The 19,853-nt window shown below is 37.9% G+C and overlaps 1 protein-coding gene across 1 annotated transcript in view; it reads right to left on the minus strand.

Annotated features, from left to right (window-relative positions):
- The window catches only part of ZNF451 (zinc finger protein 451), a 92,568-nt gene that overhangs the window by 32,787 nt on the left and 39,928 nt on the right, over positions 1-19,853 (minus strand). The window contains exons 5-9 of the mRNA XM_032647683.1: positions 14,032-14,143; positions 10,423-10,573; positions 9,124-9,250; positions 2,442-2,595; positions 1,803-1,950 (exon numbers count right to left, since the gene is read on the minus strand). Of these exons, the coding sequence (XP_032503574.1) occupies positions 1,803-1,950; positions 2,442-2,595; positions 9,124-9,250; positions 10,423-10,573; positions 14,032-14,143 (692 nt within the window). The remainder of the gene's footprint in view (positions 1-1,802; positions 1,951-2,441; positions 2,596-9,123; positions 9,251-10,422; positions 10,574-14,031; positions 14,144-19,853) is intronic.

The following is a 19,853-nucleotide window of genomic DNA, read 5'->3' on the forward strand; positions in this document are numbered from 1 at the left end:
GGCAAGGATGTGGAGGAAATGGAACTCTCACACCTGGCTGGTAGGAATGTGTACCAGTGCAAACACTTTGGGAAAATGTCTAGTAGTATCTTATAAAATTAAATACACATACTCTTCGATCCCGCAATTCCACTCCTAGATATTCATCCAAGAGAAATAAAACCTATGTCTATAAAAAGGCTTGTATAAAATGTACATAGCAGCTTTATTCACACTAGCTAAAAACTGTCCGTCAACATAAGAATGAATAAACAAATTGTGCTGTATTCATACAAGAGAATACTTCTCACAAATAAAAAGGAACAATGTACTAAACAATATGGATGAATCTTACAGATATTATGACAAACACAAAAGAGTGCATACTATATATGATTCCATTTACATAAAGTCCTAGAGGAGATAAAACCAACGTAAGGTGGAAAAAGTATCAGAATAGACTGCCTGAGGGTAAGAGGGTGGGAAGTGACCAGGAAGGGAACAATGGAACGTTCCATGGAGAGGTAACACAGGATGGTAAAAGTGTGGGTTAACAGATGTATCCAGTAGTCAAAATCATAAAGGTTAAGATCTGTATACTTCAATAAATCGAAATTGTATCTCAGAAACAAAGAACTGTAAAAAATAATTAAGGGCAGTAAGGAGCATACAGATATATAAATAGAAGAAGAATGGCAGTGTTGATAATTATTAAAACTGGGTGACAGGTAAATGGAGGTTCATTATACTATTCAGCTGACTTTCATACAGTTGAAATTTTCCATTAAAAAAATTAGGAATAAAAATAAAAGGCAGAACCAGGATTTGAACTCATAAAATATAAGTCAGAACCAGGACTGTTAACATCAATAATTATACTGAGTGTATACAGAGTGATTATACTCCACTGCCTCTGTTTTTTGAGAACATATTTTACTTGAAGGTTTGTGAAAACAACTGTTCTACTTAAACAAATGCAATTGTATCATTTAGTAGTGTGATACAATTTTAATGCATTTTAAAGAAATAATGGGGAAAAAAAGACCTAAGAGACATAGCATCTAAATGTAAAGTACAGACTTTGAATTATGATTCCAACAAACCAAATGTAAAAAACATCATGAAGTAATCAGGGAAATTTGATAACTGACTAGGTGTTTGATGATATTTAAAAAAAGGGTTTTTTAAAGTGTGATAATGGTATTAGTTGTTTTTCTTTAAAAAAAAAAGAGTGCTTAACATTCAGAGATATATATTGAAGTATTTACAGATAAAATGACAAGATTTGCTTCAAAATAAGAACTTCTGGGGATCAGAGTATAAATAAAACACGACTGTCATGTGTTGATAACTACTGAAGCCTGGCGAAAGGTACACTGGGGTTCATTATACGATTCTCCTTACTTTTGTATAGTGCTTGATAATTTCCATTGTAAAGACAAAAAAAGCATACTTGATTGTTTGACAAATTTGGCCTTTCACTGACATGTAATTTTTCACTTGTTTGTGATACTCTCCATGCTGGTTGACTCAAAGCCAAGGTTCTATCATAACCCTCTCCTCCTCCAGGCACAACCCTCAACAGCACATGCAGAACTTAGAACTGTTAGCTTGTTTTATGTTCACAGCAACATCAATATATCCACTTTTCTCACACCTCTCACTTCTTTCATTATGCTAAGTTTGGGTAATGTCCAGGCAAATATACACTCTCATTTTAGAAGGAGAGAAACATGGAATAGAAAAGTATTTGTTGAGTCCTCTGGCTGTTGCGGAGCTTATTGGGCGGGAATCTTACAGTCCAAGACTAGCCCCTTACAAACCTGAAATGGGCAGTGAGCTCCATGTGGGAACGCAGTGTCTGGTGGCAGGCCACACACTTAACTTGAAATGGAACATCTTTGCACAGAGAGATCAAAAGTTTCTTTGCAAAAGATGGAAATGATATTGGCTGTGCCATTCCCTTGTCATCTGAAAGACAAAATGAACTATGACTTGCAAAGATCTGAGTAGAGTGACCCGGCCTTCCTCCCCTTTGCCTTTCTCAACATCAGGTGAGGTAAGTAAAAGAAGATGGTTATTTATGTGATAAAAATCTAAGAGAAGTCGTTTTCTAGCCTCAATAAAGTGCAGTGGATGCTGAACTCATGCTCAAGTTAAAATCTGAATCTTAAGTGTAGAGAAATACCCAACTTCCCAATGGATATACAAAAACATTATCCTGCATAAATGTTTTCTTCCCAAGTTTCTTTTCATTCCTCAAAGTAAACCTTACTCTTAGGTGCAAATAAATAATGAGAATCTTTTTTGAAAAATAAAAAATGAGATAAAAATCTTTTGCTTTCATGGTTCTCAAAACTAATGTGAAGATAAGTTACCTCAAGAATTATCTGAGAAGAATGATAAATCAGCAAAGGTTAAAGTAGTTTAATACTTTTCAGCGGAAGAGAGTATTAACATACCACCCAGTTTAAAACGCTGATGGAAATGATTCTTTCCAGACATATGCTTCAAACACTCATCCTTGCTGCTAAAAAGAAGGAAGCAATTTGGACACGCAAAACACTGAATAATCTGAGGAAGAAGGTTGTTTTTATGTCCATCATCTGCAGCTTCCTAAAATATAAGGCAAAGCTTTATTATAGACAACTAAAATCAATATTCAATTTCTTAAATCAACTTTCAAAATTTCCTATTTATTTGGAATATTTTGTATCAGTTTTTAACATGAAAACTTTTCTTCCCTGAGTGTGAACTGTAGACTTTTTGTCATAAATGAGGTCCCATATATGAAATTTTAAATTATTTCCTTAAAAACAAATTATTACCATCTTTCTGTGACAATAAACATACAAGTACATTTGCTTTCTATACATTTTTCTTTTTATATATACATCTATATGCAATATTATATAAATGCATAAATGCTTTCATATCACATATACTTTTTCTTATGTTTTGCTTTGTTCACTCTACTCTGCAATATAACCTATGTTTACAAATACGTATTCTTCCATAAATTTCTCCATACAAAAATAAATACACAAGGGGAATTGTCATTGTTTTATCAAATATTGTCATCTTACAGATTCTTCTGCCTCTTAGTTTTCTTATTCCACAATAACTAATGGAAATCCCTAAAAATCAACTGGTGTCGCTCTAATTTATTCTTCTTAATGGCTACAAACTACTCCATGGTGTGATGTGGATCTACTGAGATTTAGTCAACTATTCCTTTCCAGGCATTTTTTTTTTTTTTTTTGCCACTGTAAACAATGGTTTTGTAAATATTGTTGACTATATATCCTCATTAAATAGTGCTTTTTCTCTCATTATCAAGATTGGCCGCATTGGGTTAAAAGGTTCATTATTTGAATATTAAAAGATATTGTGTAACTGCTTCTCAAAAAGGCTCTACAAATTCCGATTCCCTAGCACTGAGTGAGCCTGGCACAATAGCTATTACAGATCTTATTGTCATGTTTGCAGTCTTACAGATGTGTGTTATGTTAATTTGCCTTTCCTGTCTACTAGTGAGTGTGAGCATTTATTCATACAATTCTGTGCATTGCTTATTCCATTCCAGCCTCATGTTTTGATTGTTTTTGCTTTTTCCCCTCTGGTCAACTTGTATCCATTCTCTGTTATCAAAACTAACTCTGTCTCATCCTCTATTTTTCAAATATTCTTCATCAAACATCTATTAATTTAGTATTAGTATATGGTCACCTTAAAATTCTGATACAAACAGGTATGTCTTTTCTAGAGTCCAGGTTTCCAAACTTGGCTAAGAGTCTCCTCTATCCCCAAATTGGAAATATTATTAAGTGTATATTTATATGTATATGTATAACTGTATGTGTGCTGTGTATAAATATAATGTAACTTCTTGTTAATGGTCTTTAGAATAATAGCCTTAAAAGTTGTATTGTGTCTTCTTAAATTTACTATCATTAACATTAGGGATATCAAAATAGTTTGTGTAGTTGCTTATGAAATGCAACAGGAGGAGTGATAGGAAATTTACATTTATACTGAGTATATGTCAAGCACCACCTTACAGTTCAAATGTGCTTTTCCACTTAATCCTTACAATAACCCCGTGAAGTACTATTTTCATTATTTACAAATGAGAAAACTGAAGTTTACATAAGTGAACAAAATTATCACTCCCCTCCAAGTTGTACCCTCAGAAGAGACAAAGCTACCATTCACACCCAGCTTTATAGCTGTGGTGATAAATCCTGTGCTCTTTCCACTACTCCTCACCCTATTTTATTTTGGTGACAGCCACGCAGAAGATAACACCCAGTATGACACTTTGCATTCCAATTAGAAGGTTCCAAATAAGAACACTAAAAGCATTTACTACCAACCAATTTGTACAAATGACCCCTACCTGAAGAACTCTAATAAGCTTTAGTTCAACTGTGAGTTATAAGTGGATTCAAAATAAAGCTTGTTTAAACTGTTTGCTCAATAGAACAAAAAACTGTGATTCTACATAAAATTTTATTGGAATATCCTATTGCAAAAGTATAGCATATTTGCAAATAACTTCTACAAACCAGGGGAAGGAATGGGAAATAGGATATCTGGAAGTACTCAATTCCTTTTACCATTATATTTTCCAGTTATATTAAATCAAAACACACCATACAAATATGTATACATAAAAAAAAGTATAACCATAATAAGATACCACTTCATAGGTACCCACTAGGATGGCTATTTTAAAAGACAGATAATAAGTGTTGGCAAGGATGTGAAGAAACTGGAACATTGTTGGTGGGAAAGTAAGCTGGTACACTGTGATGGGTAACAATTTGGCAGTTCTTCAAAAACTTAAAGATGATAACCATATGGCCCAACAATTAACTCATTAGAGAAGTGAAAAAGTATGACCACACAAAGACTTGTACATTTGTTTATATCAGCATTATTCACAACAGTCAAAAAGTGAAAACAACCCAAGTGTCCACCAACTGAACTGATAAAAAGAAAGTGGCATATGTCCATACAATGGAATATTACTTGGCAATAAAAAGGATGAAGTACTGACATATGTCACAACATGGATAAGCCTTGAAAACATCATGGTAAGTGAAAGAATCTTGTCACAGAAGGCCACATATTGTAGGATTCCATTTAATGAAATGTCTGGAAAAGGCAAAAACCACAGAGACAGAAAGTAGTGTACTAGTTGCCTCGGGCTGGGGAGGGGGAAGAGTCACCTTCGATGACAGAATGGCCCTAGGAACAGAATGAGAGAGAGTTGTAATGCCCACCGACCGACAAGCGACACTAAGGCACCCTGGGGCTTACGATACATCCTCCACCATCCCCACCAGCACCAAAAGGGAGAAAAGCAGGAAGTTACGCAGTGACAGACCCACTGGATAGTCTTTTTTTTTTTTTTTGGCCATCCTGCGAGGCATGTGCGATCTGACTAGGGATTGAACCCATGCCCCCCTGCAGTGGAAGCACGGAGTCTTAACCGCTGGACCACAAGGGAAGTCCCTGGATAGCTTGAATGTCAGAAAACACTAGACACTTGCTACTCAAAGTATGACTCAAAGACCAGCAGCACTGCCATCACCTAGAAGCTTGTTAGAAATCTTGAATCTAAGGCCCCACATCAGATCTACTGAGTCAGAACCTGCACTTTAACAAGATTCCCAAGTGATTTGTGTGCACTTTAAAGTTTGAGAGGCATGAGTCTAGACAGAAGAAACTGGAGATAAAAAGAAAACAGAAGGGCAGCAAGGCAAACAATGCAAATTGTGGACAGTTTCACAATTTCATTGAAGAACATCATCTTTATGAAACAGAATTCACAGGCATGCAATCTTCTAGCGACCTCTTCTGGCTCATTTAAGATACGTAATGACTGGTTCCTTCCGAGTCCTTGTGACAGACACTCCAAAGAATAAGCAATAGGAGCTTTTATTAAAAACTATATGTCAGGCCGTAAGTGCTTTATATTGTATTATGTTTTCTCTCAACAATCTTGTATGTAAGTATAACAATTCCACTTTAGAGATGAAGAACCAAGCTCACAGATGTGCTGTAACTTGGTGAGAACACATAGCTAATAAAAGTAACTGGAATCCAGGTCTGTCTGACACCAAAGCCTTTGCTCTGTTTTACCAGACTGCTTCCCAGAAGGCTGAATATCATAAATTTACTTCCCGGAGAGACGGCAAAAGGGAGGGCAAAACAGCATAGGATGAGTGATTCCCAGATAAAAAAGGAAACAAATTAATGAAATTTGGGAAAACACAAATGAGAGTATTAATTAATTTTAAGGTTAAAATATCTATTCAGATTTATTGGAGAAAAAAGATGAATATGCTTACAGCATGGAATAGAAAAACATGCCCTGAAAGAACTCCAGTTCTGAAAAAGGTGGAATACTAGTGACCCACTGCAAACACTAAAAAACTATGGAATGTAGTTGCACCCTTTTCCTTTCTCTCCCCAAACCTGTGTCAGGGCACTAGACAGCCCTATCATTTCTTTCTTTAATGTGTCTTTTGGATCCACTTTAAGGTCTTTATTTTAAATGTCATTACCTAAGTAAACCCTTTTCTCATCTCAAAGCTAAGTTACTGCTGAAGTCACCTAAACTGGTCTCCTTGTCTACATCTTTGAATCCACCCTGAACACTGGTGCCATTCTAATACCACTCAATCTCTTTGGTGTCCCTAAAAAAGGAGAAGGAATTCGGTTCTAGAATTTAAAGTCCCTCTAGCTCTGAAGATATAAGAATTATTTTCATCATGTCACGTCCTGTGATAGTGCCAGTATCTTTCCAATATCAAGTTTAAATTTTGTGCCTTTATAGTCAAGTTACTATTGTACTTGTGTTGGGAGTCCCCAGGTCCATCCCCAGGCTTGGTGGTTGGCTAGGACTCACAGGACTTGGTGTACAGTTGTACTCATGACTATGATTTATTATAGCAAAAGGATACAAAGGGGGAAAAGCACACTGGGCAAGGTCCAGAGGAAACCAGGTGTAAGATTCCAAGGGTCCTCTCCCAGCGGAGACACACAGACACACCTAATTTCCACAAGGAAATTAGGTGTTCAGCATAAACCACACTGTCTGCACCAACAGTTCACGCACAAAGGGCCACTCATCAGAGATTCGTAGGGACCCGCCAAATCTAAGTTCCTAGACAACAGCCCAGTGCCAACCTTGCAAGCAAGTCCGTCTAAGGACAGAAGTCTCAGGCCTACTATGTCACCTGCTCTCTGCACGCTACCTATTCCCATATTTGCTACTCTGTGTAGGCTCTTGTTCAAACCTTCCTGTGATTACACCACTTGTCCTTTCCATCTATCCAAATCCAAGCCTGGAGGACCACTTCTCCTCTGCAGTGCTCTGTCAGCTTCTTCTGCTACTCCTCTCCCCTTCCTCTGAACTCCTATTTCACCTGATGATGTACCATTGCAGCTTATTCATTCTAGAGCACATGGATTCCTCTCATACTACGGTGACTCATCAGGGTTGAACAAGACACAGGCTCCCCAAAACTAATGACTAAGTATACAACGAACTCAGCGTCAATAGGCGCCATCTATCCTGGGAACACTCTCCAGCACCAGAACAGGGGTCAGTCAACCACAGAACTCAACCAGAGACACCTGGGAGTGCAAGTCTTCATTTTCTGTGTGAACCTCTACAGAATCCAAGTTACTACCCACATGAATTTTCAAGTATAGGGCTAGAGATTAGCAAATTCTGAAAACATGGTTTAAAGAAAAACCCTAGTTCTCTCTGGACATTAGCATTTTACTACTTCAAAACCTAATATTTACTCAGCAAATACATCATGTATGGATCTCACAGGTTTTTAGCTACAAGGATATTTAATGTGTTATTGTTTTTAATAACAGAAAAATGTAAACAATTAATACATCTAATAGGAAATTAAATGAACTATAATATATTCATATAGAATGCCATTCATTGATTTTAAATGTACATACTGATTCAACATATATTTAAACATTTATGTTTACAACACACTGCTTTTCTTAATTATGAAAAAATTTACATACTTTATCCTATGTAAAAATATTTACATAGGGAGAAGAAGCAGAAATATATACATAAAAATGTTAACAATGCTTATCTCTATAAGTGAAATTAAGAGCGATTTCTTAAAAGAAAGAAAAATACCATATGATATCACTTATATGTGGAATCTAAAATACAACACAAATGAACACATCTACAAAACAGAAACAGAATCACAGACACAGACAGTAGACTTGTGGTTGCCAAGGGGGAGGGGAAATGGAGGAGGAAAGGACTGGAGTTTGGGGTTAGCAGAGGCAAACTATTATATGTAGGATGGATAAACAACAAGGTCCTATTGTATAGCACAGGGAACTATATTCAGTATCCTATGATAAACCACAATGGAAAAGAATATAAAAAAGAATGTATATATATGTATAACTAAATCACTTTGCTGTACAGCAGATATTAACACAACATTGTAAATCAACTATACTTCAATAAATTTTTTTAAAAAGTGATTTATTTTCCTTTTGTTAGTATTTTAAAATTTTTCCACAGTGAACATATTGCACAATTAACATTTTGTAATTTTAACTAGTGAGATATCTAATATCAAGTGTGGGAAACACTTATCACAGAGTTCCTCATTACATTGAATTTGCTAATATCATGAATCAATCTTATATCCCTTGAGATTTAACACTTAATGCGAGTGTTAAATACCAGCCTTTTAAATACCAGATCTACTTCTTAATACCAGCATTAATAAAGGAATCATTATTTACTACGTGGTTCCAACAATTCAACCAGCAGTGAACGGCAGCACACTTAAGAATAATGTTCTGGTTATCATGTGACTAACTCACAGAACATCTTGAACAACTCCATAAAAATGATATTCTTTAAGACTGCTGGCTTTCAGCTATCAGGGTTACCTGCCCACGATAACTTAATGTTCCAAGTAATTTTATTCCCCATAGACAATCATAATTTTGATCTTTATGTGCATCACTGTCGAATGCAACCTTAAGAACAGCAAGAAAACACCTATATCCCATTCCACGGTTCTCTAGAAAAAGAATACCTACTCTTAGCTTAGGATATGCTCTTACCTTAGCAAAAAGGTGATCCCTATATTGTTGTTGAGTAACGAAATTTTTATAACATACTACACAAGCAAAAGAACTGATGAAAGGTCCATGCAGTGTAATTGTTGGATCACATGGAGAGTGATCAAACCTACTCAGCAAAAGAGAGGTAACATTAGAAAATCTGACATTCTAGGGGCAGAACTATGTTGCTTCATTTGTTAAGCTAGACACACACACACACACACACACACACACATTCAGGACTTTACACTTTTTCTACTGAAATATTAAGGTTCTTTATATTCAAGAAATATCAAGTGGTTCCCATATGCCATGCAATCTCTTCAAACAGTGACCAACAGCTTTACGTTTCATAAAAGTACTCAAGATCCAATAAAATGGATTTAAGCATGTCTTGCCAAACTGGTAAACTTCCAGTTTGAAAACTGTACAGCCATCATCTGTTCCTTCCTGTTTTATTTACCATAAAACTCACAAATAATTGTAAATGAACCACTGGAATAATAATCTCATGTCAAGATTTCTGGCTCACACCTATTTCCTAAAAATGGCTTTTAATCCTTTTAAAATGTCATTTTAACAATTTAACAAATTTGTGTCATTTAAAACTGCCTCAGAGACTTTTTAAAAATACTTAGAATACAGTTATCTGTAGAATGCTGAAGCCCCTCCAGAAGGCTCTAAGAGTAGGGTAAGGTGTAAGTAGGGTGAGACATCTGGAAAAGAGAAGGCTTAGAGGTCCAAACTCTCAATTCCCATCTTTAAACTATGAGAAGGGGAGACTGAAGATAAGACTATTTAATGCTTTTAATATTGCCTTCCCTTGATATTTACTTTCTCAAGCTCTACTATTCAAAAATTCAGTAAATTAATAAGATGGATTTCATAAATAGAATATTTATTGTTAACTTTGGTACATTGGTTTGCCTTTAGCATTTATTTTGTAATGCCATACTAGCTTTCTTTAGGCTAGCCCAAATATCTGTTAAGTGCTTTGTGTCTCTTCAAATTTGCTAAATGCTGGATTTTCTAATGGACTGCATTTCTCTAAAACTGATCCAAATGCATATCAATGCAAAAAGTCTGGTCAGAATTTTATGAGACATATTAGGATTGAATATCACTAAAATAATCTGATTTTAAGCATTCTAGGAAGCCTAAGAAATGTACATTAGAAAAAATTATATCATAATAGCACAGAACAATGAGTTTGGAATATAAAGCTATAATCACAATGGCAGAGGTGCATCACGCTTTCATTTCATCTTCAGCATCCACTATTCTGAATATCACACTTACCTTTTCAAATGTCCTAAGAGAAGGTGCCCATTATCAAACTGCTTGTTACAGTGCATTATGGGACATGAAATTGGCTTCCCAGACACTCGTATTTGGCCTCCTCTTCGGAACGAACCTTTTGTTCCAGAATTAATTGTGCCTGTTTTGAGTCCTGCATCATTGGAATATAAATTCTTAAGTTTCTATTTCAGATACTTGTCCTTTGGACTGGTAATCAGAATCATGAAAAAACAATGAAAAACATGTGCAGCATCAACTGGGTGATCCTACTTGTAATTAGATGTTTACAAACTTTCTTATAAAAGGTACAACAACCTACAAGTAAATAGCTATTTGGGACAAGGGAAGCCGTTAACATCCCCAAGTAACATTATCTGAGGAAAAAAACTGTTCCCTTAAGTTCAATAGCCAGGAAACATCAAAGATGGAATATATTAGAAAACCAGTTGCTCTACAGAACCCCTATTCCTGCCTCCCTTCTTTTCATTTATGCAAGTTGGCAAAGATTTTTTCTTCTAATTCTTATTTTCTCTCTTAACTATCTTAAACACATCGTAAGGTTTAGTTATATTATAGAGGATCTGGGTTCTATGAATATTATGTCAAACAATGTAACTGGGAGGGTGGGAAGGAGTGAAGAGGAGAGACAAGGAGAATGCCTTAATTATCCCTTTATCCTGGTCCATTCTTCATCCCTTTTCTTTCTTTATAATCTTGGTCTTAACAGTCACATAACTTTCTAGACTTAGCCAAATTTTCTTCCCAGGCAAACTCCCAATACATGTTACACAATGAAAAATTTAGAGTTATGCTGTATAAACAAAGAATTGTAAAAACTGCCAGGAGGATTCTAATATATACTCTAGATAGTTTGGTTATTATCTTTTATTATTATTTCTTATAAATTGTTTCACTCAAATACCTTAAATATTTCATACAACAAAAAGCTGTGTATTTATCTTTATGGCAATTTCTACGAAGCCGCTAAGCATTTAACTAGAATAAATGTTATTCCTTTAACATCATCTAGTTAAGATCCCCAAATGGTTATATATGTTGAAGGTTTCCATGCTTTTCTGCTGTTTATGGGGGAAATGCCTCTATTAAATGCTGCCAAAATGCTTATAAATGTGTTCTACCAATAAAGAACGACTAACATAGCATTAATCATATTAAAAGAGGCATTAACAATATACTTTTTTATCTTTAATTTTTTAATGCAGTCAGAATTATAATAATTTTTATTTCCTGTCCATCCACATTCCAGGTGTTGCCTATTAAAACCTTTATTTAGCCAAACAGAGGTTCTGGATAAAAATCAAAGCGGAGAAAACAAGCCAGAAAGAAAATAAGCTTTATCTATGGAAAGGCAAAATACAGAGAGATTTAAACAGCTCTTTCCCTTAAATAGTACAGTGTTGTTTTTAAATTACTAAGTAATCAAATGTGTGGAAACTGGCCTAACTATAAGTCTATAAAAAATAAAAGATGGATTTCCAGTTTGAGTAATTATAAAGTACTCAAACTACTTCTAATCAAAGAACTGAATTATAATGGTTGGATACTTTGGAACAGATTGAACAAGTCCCTTAATGCTATTGAGAAGCAGAATCTCACTTTTTATAATTGACGAGAACAATGCCATCTCTATTCTCCCCAGCTCTCCTCTCCTCAAAGATCTCAGCATTCTCTGAAGCCCATGTATGGAACTGCACCACACCAAGTATAGCCCAATGCTAAGGCAGCTGTGCTAGCAAAAGACCCCAGACTTCAGTGTTATGGAGTGGCAGGGACCAAGTAAAAAGATAAAACAATCACATAAAAAGAGCATAACTAAAGACCTTAACTCAAGGCACAAGCTTATCAGCCACTAATGAACCAGGTGTCACCTGAAGTGATATACTGATACAATATCACATCTTGCAAAGAATCCTAAAGACACAGCTAAGTGACTCATTTGTTCCCAGAAATATATAAACAGATGCTTATGAATTCAATTTACAATGAATTAAAATATTCTGACAATCTGGAGGCCAGGGATTAGGCCTAAAGGGACATATTACTGGCCCAGCAATCATTCTAGACAAGACTTGAAAGTGTTAGATTCATATGAGATGAACGATTTTTACAAGAGATCTTGTAGATTGAGCCTTGTAGTTCTAGCCCATTTTCCTATCAAAATCACATAGGAATCTTCCCAAATCTACTGATGCCCTAGAATTATCTCTAGTGGTGAGGCCCAGATATGTGTATTTAAGACTCCCAGGTGATTCTGATGCAGCTAAGGACCATAATTTCTAAGTATTTTTTCTAAAGTAGGTCTGGAATGCCTAACAATTCTTTTCTTTAGTTGAATGACAGTCACATTTGGTACCCGAGTTCTAGGCTTCTTTTCTGTGTTCATATGCAAATCCTACAGCCCACTCTTGTATAATATTCAACCAACACTTATTGGACATCTCTATGCTGAGCCTTCTTTTTAGGCACTGACACTAAAACGGATTATTAAGCCTTAGTCTCTGTCCCCACGGAGCATATAAATCTGGTAAAGGACACAGACACGTAAACTTATCAATGCAACATAACAGGGTAGAAACTATTTGAGAGAAATGAATAAAGCACTGTGGGATCAAAGACAGCTGAACAACCAAACTTATGCAGACTAAATAAACCTAGCAACCTCTAGTATTGAATGTTACCTGTAGGGCTAACCCCACAGGCAACTAAGAAGAAAAAAAGAGGAAAGGGTATTTAAAAAGGAGGATGGGGCAAGGTGGGAGTTTGCCAGGCACAAACACATTGGGAGATAAGAAGAAAATACAGTTTCAGGGAGTGGCCAGGTGTTAAAATATCTACAAATTATTGGAATTATTTTAAAAGTTGCAATTTGATTCTATTCAAAGAAAAGCCCTCTGAAAACTACAGAATAAGATACCTAGGTTCAAAGTTGAGCACTGCATACATAGATATTTCTAAGACTTTTTGTAATTAAACTTTCTGCTGGATTGAATCCACAGCTAAGGTTTCTGTGGATATCCCAAGCCTTTAAGGGCTCAGTGGGTCTTCTACAAGAGAAGCTAGAAAAGTTGCCATGGTGGCTCTTAAAAATTCTACCAAATTATCTGGTAGGAGGAAAACACTGCACAGTGACTCTTCCAGGAATTTCAGGTCTGCAAAGAGTTAGCAATGAAGAAGCTACCCACTGCTTTTGATAAGCCTCCCACATGGACATTTCCTTAACAAAATATCTACACAGGCTGCACTGACAAATAAAAAAGTAAATGCTAATCCTTTCCATCTCAGCTTAAATTCCACTTCCTTAGAGAAGCCTGACCTCAAGTAACCTGTTACACGCCCTCCCATAGAGGATAATAACTAGGAGACATATGAATGAATAAATGATCAGCTCAAGGATTACTTATACTCAAAATACACTTTTGCCAAAGTAGGAAGACAATTGGTAAAGTAGGTCTTCTGTTAAGTATTACTGAACTAAATTTCAATACTCTATGTACTTATTAGCAACTGAATAAAACAGACACAATGTTTTAAGGCTTTAGGGAAGCTTGGTAATCTTATGTTCCACTCTGATCTCTAAAGAATACCTACCTGGCATTTTTAACCATTGGTCCACACACAGTCTCGCTGCTTCTGTATCAGAATGTCCTCGAATAAATTCCAATTCTTGCAACCCATGAGCATGTTGAAAATCTACTTTTTCCTAAAGATATTAAGAAAAAACTCAATTAACCTACGGTTACTAATCCGGTTTCCTTAAGAAAATTATTTTGTCACAACAGCGATCAGAAAATATTGATCATCCTTTATCCCTGTAACTCCACACCTAGAACTCTATCTTAAAGAGGTAAGTCAAACCAAAGGTTCATGCTCTAAGATGTTGATCCCAATGTCATCTACATTTGCACAAAGTTTGCAACAAATTAATCTCCAACAATAGGGTACCATTTAAGTAAATTATGGTGTGTACATTTCATGAAAGTCATTAGAAACACTAACAAAACTTTTTCATTGAAGCAGAAATATACTTTTGATATCAAGTGGGTCACCAAATAGTATTAAACAAATAAGGCCAAATATAAACAAAGATTATGTCAAGCTATATGTAACTCTATCTGCAGAGAGGGAAAACGCAGAAAATAAATATGATAAACGTCAATGGCTACCTCTGGAATGGAAATATGAATGATTATTTTCATCTTTAACCTTTTATACATTTTCCTTCAAATTTTCCATATATAGTCTGAAGTATACAGAAGCCTATTAAATATTTGTTCAGTGAATAGTATAAAAGCAGACACACATTAGTACTTAAAATGTGCCAGCATAAAGCATCTATTGCATCTAGATCAAAGGCTGGCAAACGTTTTCCATATAAGACCACAGTGTAAATATTTTAGGCTTTGCAGCCCATATAGTCTCTTTTGCAACTACTCAACTCTGCTGCTGCAGCATGAAAGCAGCCATAGATAATATGTAAACAAATGGGCATGGCTATGTTCCAATAAAATTTTATTTATAAAAACAGGCAGTGGGCCAGTGCCAACCACTAAACTAGATGCTTTAGACTGTTACAGTCTCTAAATCTTTCCAGTTATGTTATTGATAAAGCTATTTGCATACTCTAATCATGCTGTATTTAACGAGTAACACTTATTAACCACTTACCACGTGCCAGGCATTGTCTAAAAGCATCTTAGATCTAATTCTCACAATAACTCTATGAGATTGGTACTATTATTGTTCCCATTTTATGATGGGAAAACAGGCACATGAAGGTCAAGTAAATTGCACAAGGATAAATAACAATGCCAGGATTTAAACTCTCATTCTCCAACCTGATTCTAGAATCCATTCACTTAACCAGTACAGTAAGTCCCCTACACACGAACCTTCAAGATGAGAGCTTTCAAAGATACAAATGTGTGTTTGCATGTCCAGTCAAGTAAGTTAGTTCCCGTGTCTGGCGTACATTGTCACATGCGTGCATACTCTACAACTGGTTGTGATTTTGTGTACTTTACTGTACAGTATTGTATAGAGTACGGTAGTACAGTATCTGTATTTCAAGCCCAGGATCTCCTCCAGTCAGTAACTCTTCTTGCCTGTTCACTCGATGCCAGCCCCTGTATGCCAGCTGTTGTACTTTTCAAGGTGCTGTACTATAAGATTTTAAATGTTTTCTTTATATTTTGTGTTTGTTTGTTTCTTACATATTATTTGTGTGAAAAGTATTATAAACCTATTACAGTACAGTACTATATAGCCGACTGTGTTAGTTGGGTATGTAGGCTAACTTTGTTGGACTTACAAACAAATTGGACTTATGAACACGCTCTCAGAATAGAACTCGTTCATAAGTAGGGGACTTACTGTACAACATACTGTGTCTCAAAAAGGTTGTTAAAAAGAAATCACAGGAAGATGGCGGAAGAGTAAGAGGCGGAGATCGCCTTCCTCCCCACGGATACACCAGAAATACATCCACACGTGGAACAACTCCTACAGAACTCCTACTGAAGGCTGGCAGAAGACCTCAGACCTCCCAAAAGGCAAGAAACTCCCCACGTAACTGGGTAGGGCAAAAGAAAAAACAGAGACAAAAGAATAAGGACGGCACCTGCACCAGTGGGAGGGAGCTGTGAAGGAGGAAAAGTTTCCACACACTAGGAAGCCCCTCCGCGGGCGGAGACTGCGGGAGGCAGAGGGGGGAGTTTCGGGACCGCGGAGTAGTGCACAGCGACGGGTGCGGAGGGCAAAGCGGGGAGATACCTGCACAGACGATCGGTGCTGACCGGCACTCACCAGCCCGAGTGGCTTGTCTGCTCACCCGCCGGGGCGGGCGGGGCTGCGAGCTGAGGCTCGGGTTTTGGTTTTGGACGGAGCTCAGGGAGAGGACTGGGGTTGGCGGCTTGAACATAGCCTGAAGGGGTTAGTGCACCACGACTAGCCGGGAGGGAGTTCGGGGAAAAGCCTGCACCGGCCGAAGAGGCAAGAGACTTTTTCTTCCCTCTTTGTTTCCTGGTGCGCGAGGAGAGGGGTTTAAGAGCGCTGCTTAAAGGAACTCCAGAGACGGGCGCGAGCCGCGGCTAAAAGCGCGAACCCCAGAGACGGGCGCGAGCCGCGGCTGAGGGCGCGAGCCCCCGAGACGGGCGCGAGCCGCGGCGGGAAGCGCGAACCCCAGAGACGGGCGCGAGCCGCCGCTAAAACCGCGGACCCCAGAGACGGGCGGGAGACGCTAAGGCTGCTGCTGCCGCCACCAAGGGGCCTGTGTGCGAGCACAGGTCACTCTCCACACCCCTCTTCCGCGGAGCCTGTGCAGCCCGCCACTGCCGGGTTCCCGGGATCCAGGGACAACTTCCCCGGGAGTACGCACGGCGGGTCTCAGGCTGGTGCAACATCACGCCGGCCTCTGCCGCAACGTCACGCTGCCTCTGCAGCCGCAGGCCCGCCCCGCACGTAGTGCCCCTCCTACCCCCATCCCCCAACCCCCGGCCTGAGTGAGCCGGAGGCCCCGAATCAGCGGCTCCTTTAACCCCGTCCTGTCTGAGCGAAAAAACAGACGCCCTCCAGCGACCTACACGCAGAGGCAGGGCCAAATCCAAAGCTGAGCTCCTGTGAGCTGTGAGAACAAAGAAGAGAAAGGGAAATCTCTCCCAGCAGCCACAGAAGCAGCGGATTAAAGCTCCACAATCAACTTGATATACCCTGCATCTGTGGAATACCTGAATAGACAAGGAATGATCCCAAATTGAAGAGGTGGAATTTAGGAGCGAGATCTATGATTTTTTCCCCTTTTCCTCTTTTTGTGAATGTGTACGTGTATGCTTCTGTGTGAGATCCTGTCTGTATACTCTTTCTTCCACCATTTGTCCTAGGGCTCTATCCGTCCATGACTTTTTTTTAAAAAATTCTTTTTCTTAATAATTAAGTTTAATTGTAATAACTTTATTATACTTTACCTTCGTTCTTTCTTCCTTTCCTTCCTTCCTTCCCTCCTTTAGACAACGAATCACCCCAAATTGAGGAGGTGGTCTCAGGGAGCAGGATTTATGATGTTTCCCCCTTTACCTCTTTTTGTGAAGGTGTATGTGTATGCTTCTGTGTAAGATTTTCTCTGTATAGCTTTGCTTCCAACATTTGTCCTAAGGTTCTATCCGTCCCTTTTTTTTTTTTTTTCCTAAATATTTTTTAATTCAATAACTATATTATACTTTATTTTATTTTTACTGTATCATCTTTTTCTGTCTTTTTTCCTTCTTTCCCTCCTTCCTTCCTTCCTCCCTCCCTCCCTCCCTCCCTCCTTTCTTTCCTTCTTTGCTTCTTTCTTCCTTCCTTCCTTTCCTCCTTTCCTTCTTTCTTTACTCATACTTCTACTAAATCTCCCTACTTTTTCTCCCTTTTATTCTGAGCTGTGTGGATGAAAGGCTCTTGGTGCTCCAGCCAGGAGTCAGGGCTCTGCCTCTGAGGTAGGAGAGCCAACTTCAGGACACTGGTCAACAAGAGACCTCCCAGCTCCACATAATATTAAACGGTGGAAATATCCCAGAGACCTCCATCTTAACACCAGCCCCCAGCTTCACTCAACGACCAGCAAGCCACAGTGCTGGACAACCTATGCCAAACAACTAGCAAAACAGGAACACAACCCCACCCATTAGCAGAGAGGCTGCCTAAAATCATAATAAGGCCACAGACACCCCAAAACACACCACCAGACGTGAACCTGCCCACTAGAGAGACAAGATCCAGCCTCATCCAGCACAACACAGGCACTAGTCCCCTCCACCAGGAAGCCTACACAACCCACTGAAACAACCTTAGCCACTGGAGACAGACATCAAAAACAACGGGAACTACGAAAGTGCAGCCTGCAAAAAGGAGACCCCAAACACAGTAAGATAAGCAAAATGAGAAGACAGAAAAACACACAGCAGATGAAGGAGCAAGATAAAAACCCACCAGACCTAACAAATGAAGAGGAAATAGGCAATCTACCTGAAAAAGAATTCAGAATAATGATAGTAAGGATGATCCGAAATCTTGGAAGTAGAATGGACAAAATGCAAGAAACAGTTAACAAGGACCTACAAGAACTAAAGATGAAACAAGCAACGATGAACAATGCAATAAATGAAATTAAAATCACTCTAGATAGGATCAATAGCAGAATAACTGAGGCAGAAGAACGGATAAGTGACCTGGAAGATAAAGTAGTGGAAATAACTACTGCAGAGCAGAATAAAGAAAAAAGAATGAAAAGAACTGAGGACAGTCTCAGAGACCTCTGGGACAACATGAAACGCACCAACATTCGAATTATAGGGGTTCCAGAAGAAGAAGAAAGAAAGAAAGGGACTGAGAAAATATTTGAAGAGATTATAGTTGAAAACTTCCCTAATATGGGAAAGGAAATAGTTAATCAAGTCCAGGAAGCACAGAGGGTCCCATACAGGATAAATACAAGGAGAAACACGCCAAGACACATATTAATCAAACTGTCAAAAATTAAATACAAAGAAAGCATATTAAAAGCAGCAAGGGAAAAACAACAAATAACACACAAGGGAATCCCCATAAGGTTAACAGCTGATCTCTCAGCAGAAACCCTACAAGCCAGAAGGGAGTGGCAGGACATACTGAAAGTGCTGAAGGAGAATAGCCTGCAACCAAGACTACTCTACCCAGCAAGGATCTCATTCACATTTGATGGAGAAATTAAAACCTTTACAGACAAGCAAAAGCTGAGAGAGTTCAGCACCACCAAACCAGCTTTACAACAAATGCTAAAGGAACTTCTCTAGACACGAAACACAAGAGAAGGAAATGACCTATAGTAGCGAACCCAAAACAATATATAAAATGGAAATAGGAACATACATATCGATAATTACCTTAAATGTAAATGGACTAAATGCTCCCACCAAAAGACACAGATTGGCTGAATGGATACAAAAACAAGACCCTTATATATGCTGTCTACAAGAGACCCACTTCAGAACTAGAGACACATACAGACTGAAAGTAAGGGGATGGAAAAAGATATTCCATGCAAATGGAAACCAAAAGAAAGCTGGAGTAGCAATTCTCATATCAGACAAAATAGACTTTAAAATAAGGACTATTAAAAGGGACAAAGAAGGACACTACATAATGATCAAGGGATTGATCCAAGAAGAAGATATAACAATTGTAAATATTTATGCACCCAACATAGGAGCACCTCAATACATAAGGCAAATACTAACAACCATAAAAGGGGAGATCAACAGTAACACATTCATAGTAGGGGACTTTAACACCCCACTTTCACCCATGGACAGATCATCCAAAATGAAAATAAATAAGGAAACACAAGCTTTAAATGATACATTAAACAAGATGGACTTAATTGATATTTATAGGACACTCCA

The sequence above is a fragment of the Phocoena sinus genome, chromosome 11, assembly GCF_008692025.1.
Source record: "Phocoena sinus isolate mPhoSin1 chromosome 11, mPhoSin1.pri, whole genome shotgun sequence".
Classification (NCBI taxonomy): domain Eukaryota; kingdom Metazoa; phylum Chordata; class Mammalia; order Artiodactyla; family Phocoenidae; genus Phocoena; species Phocoena sinus.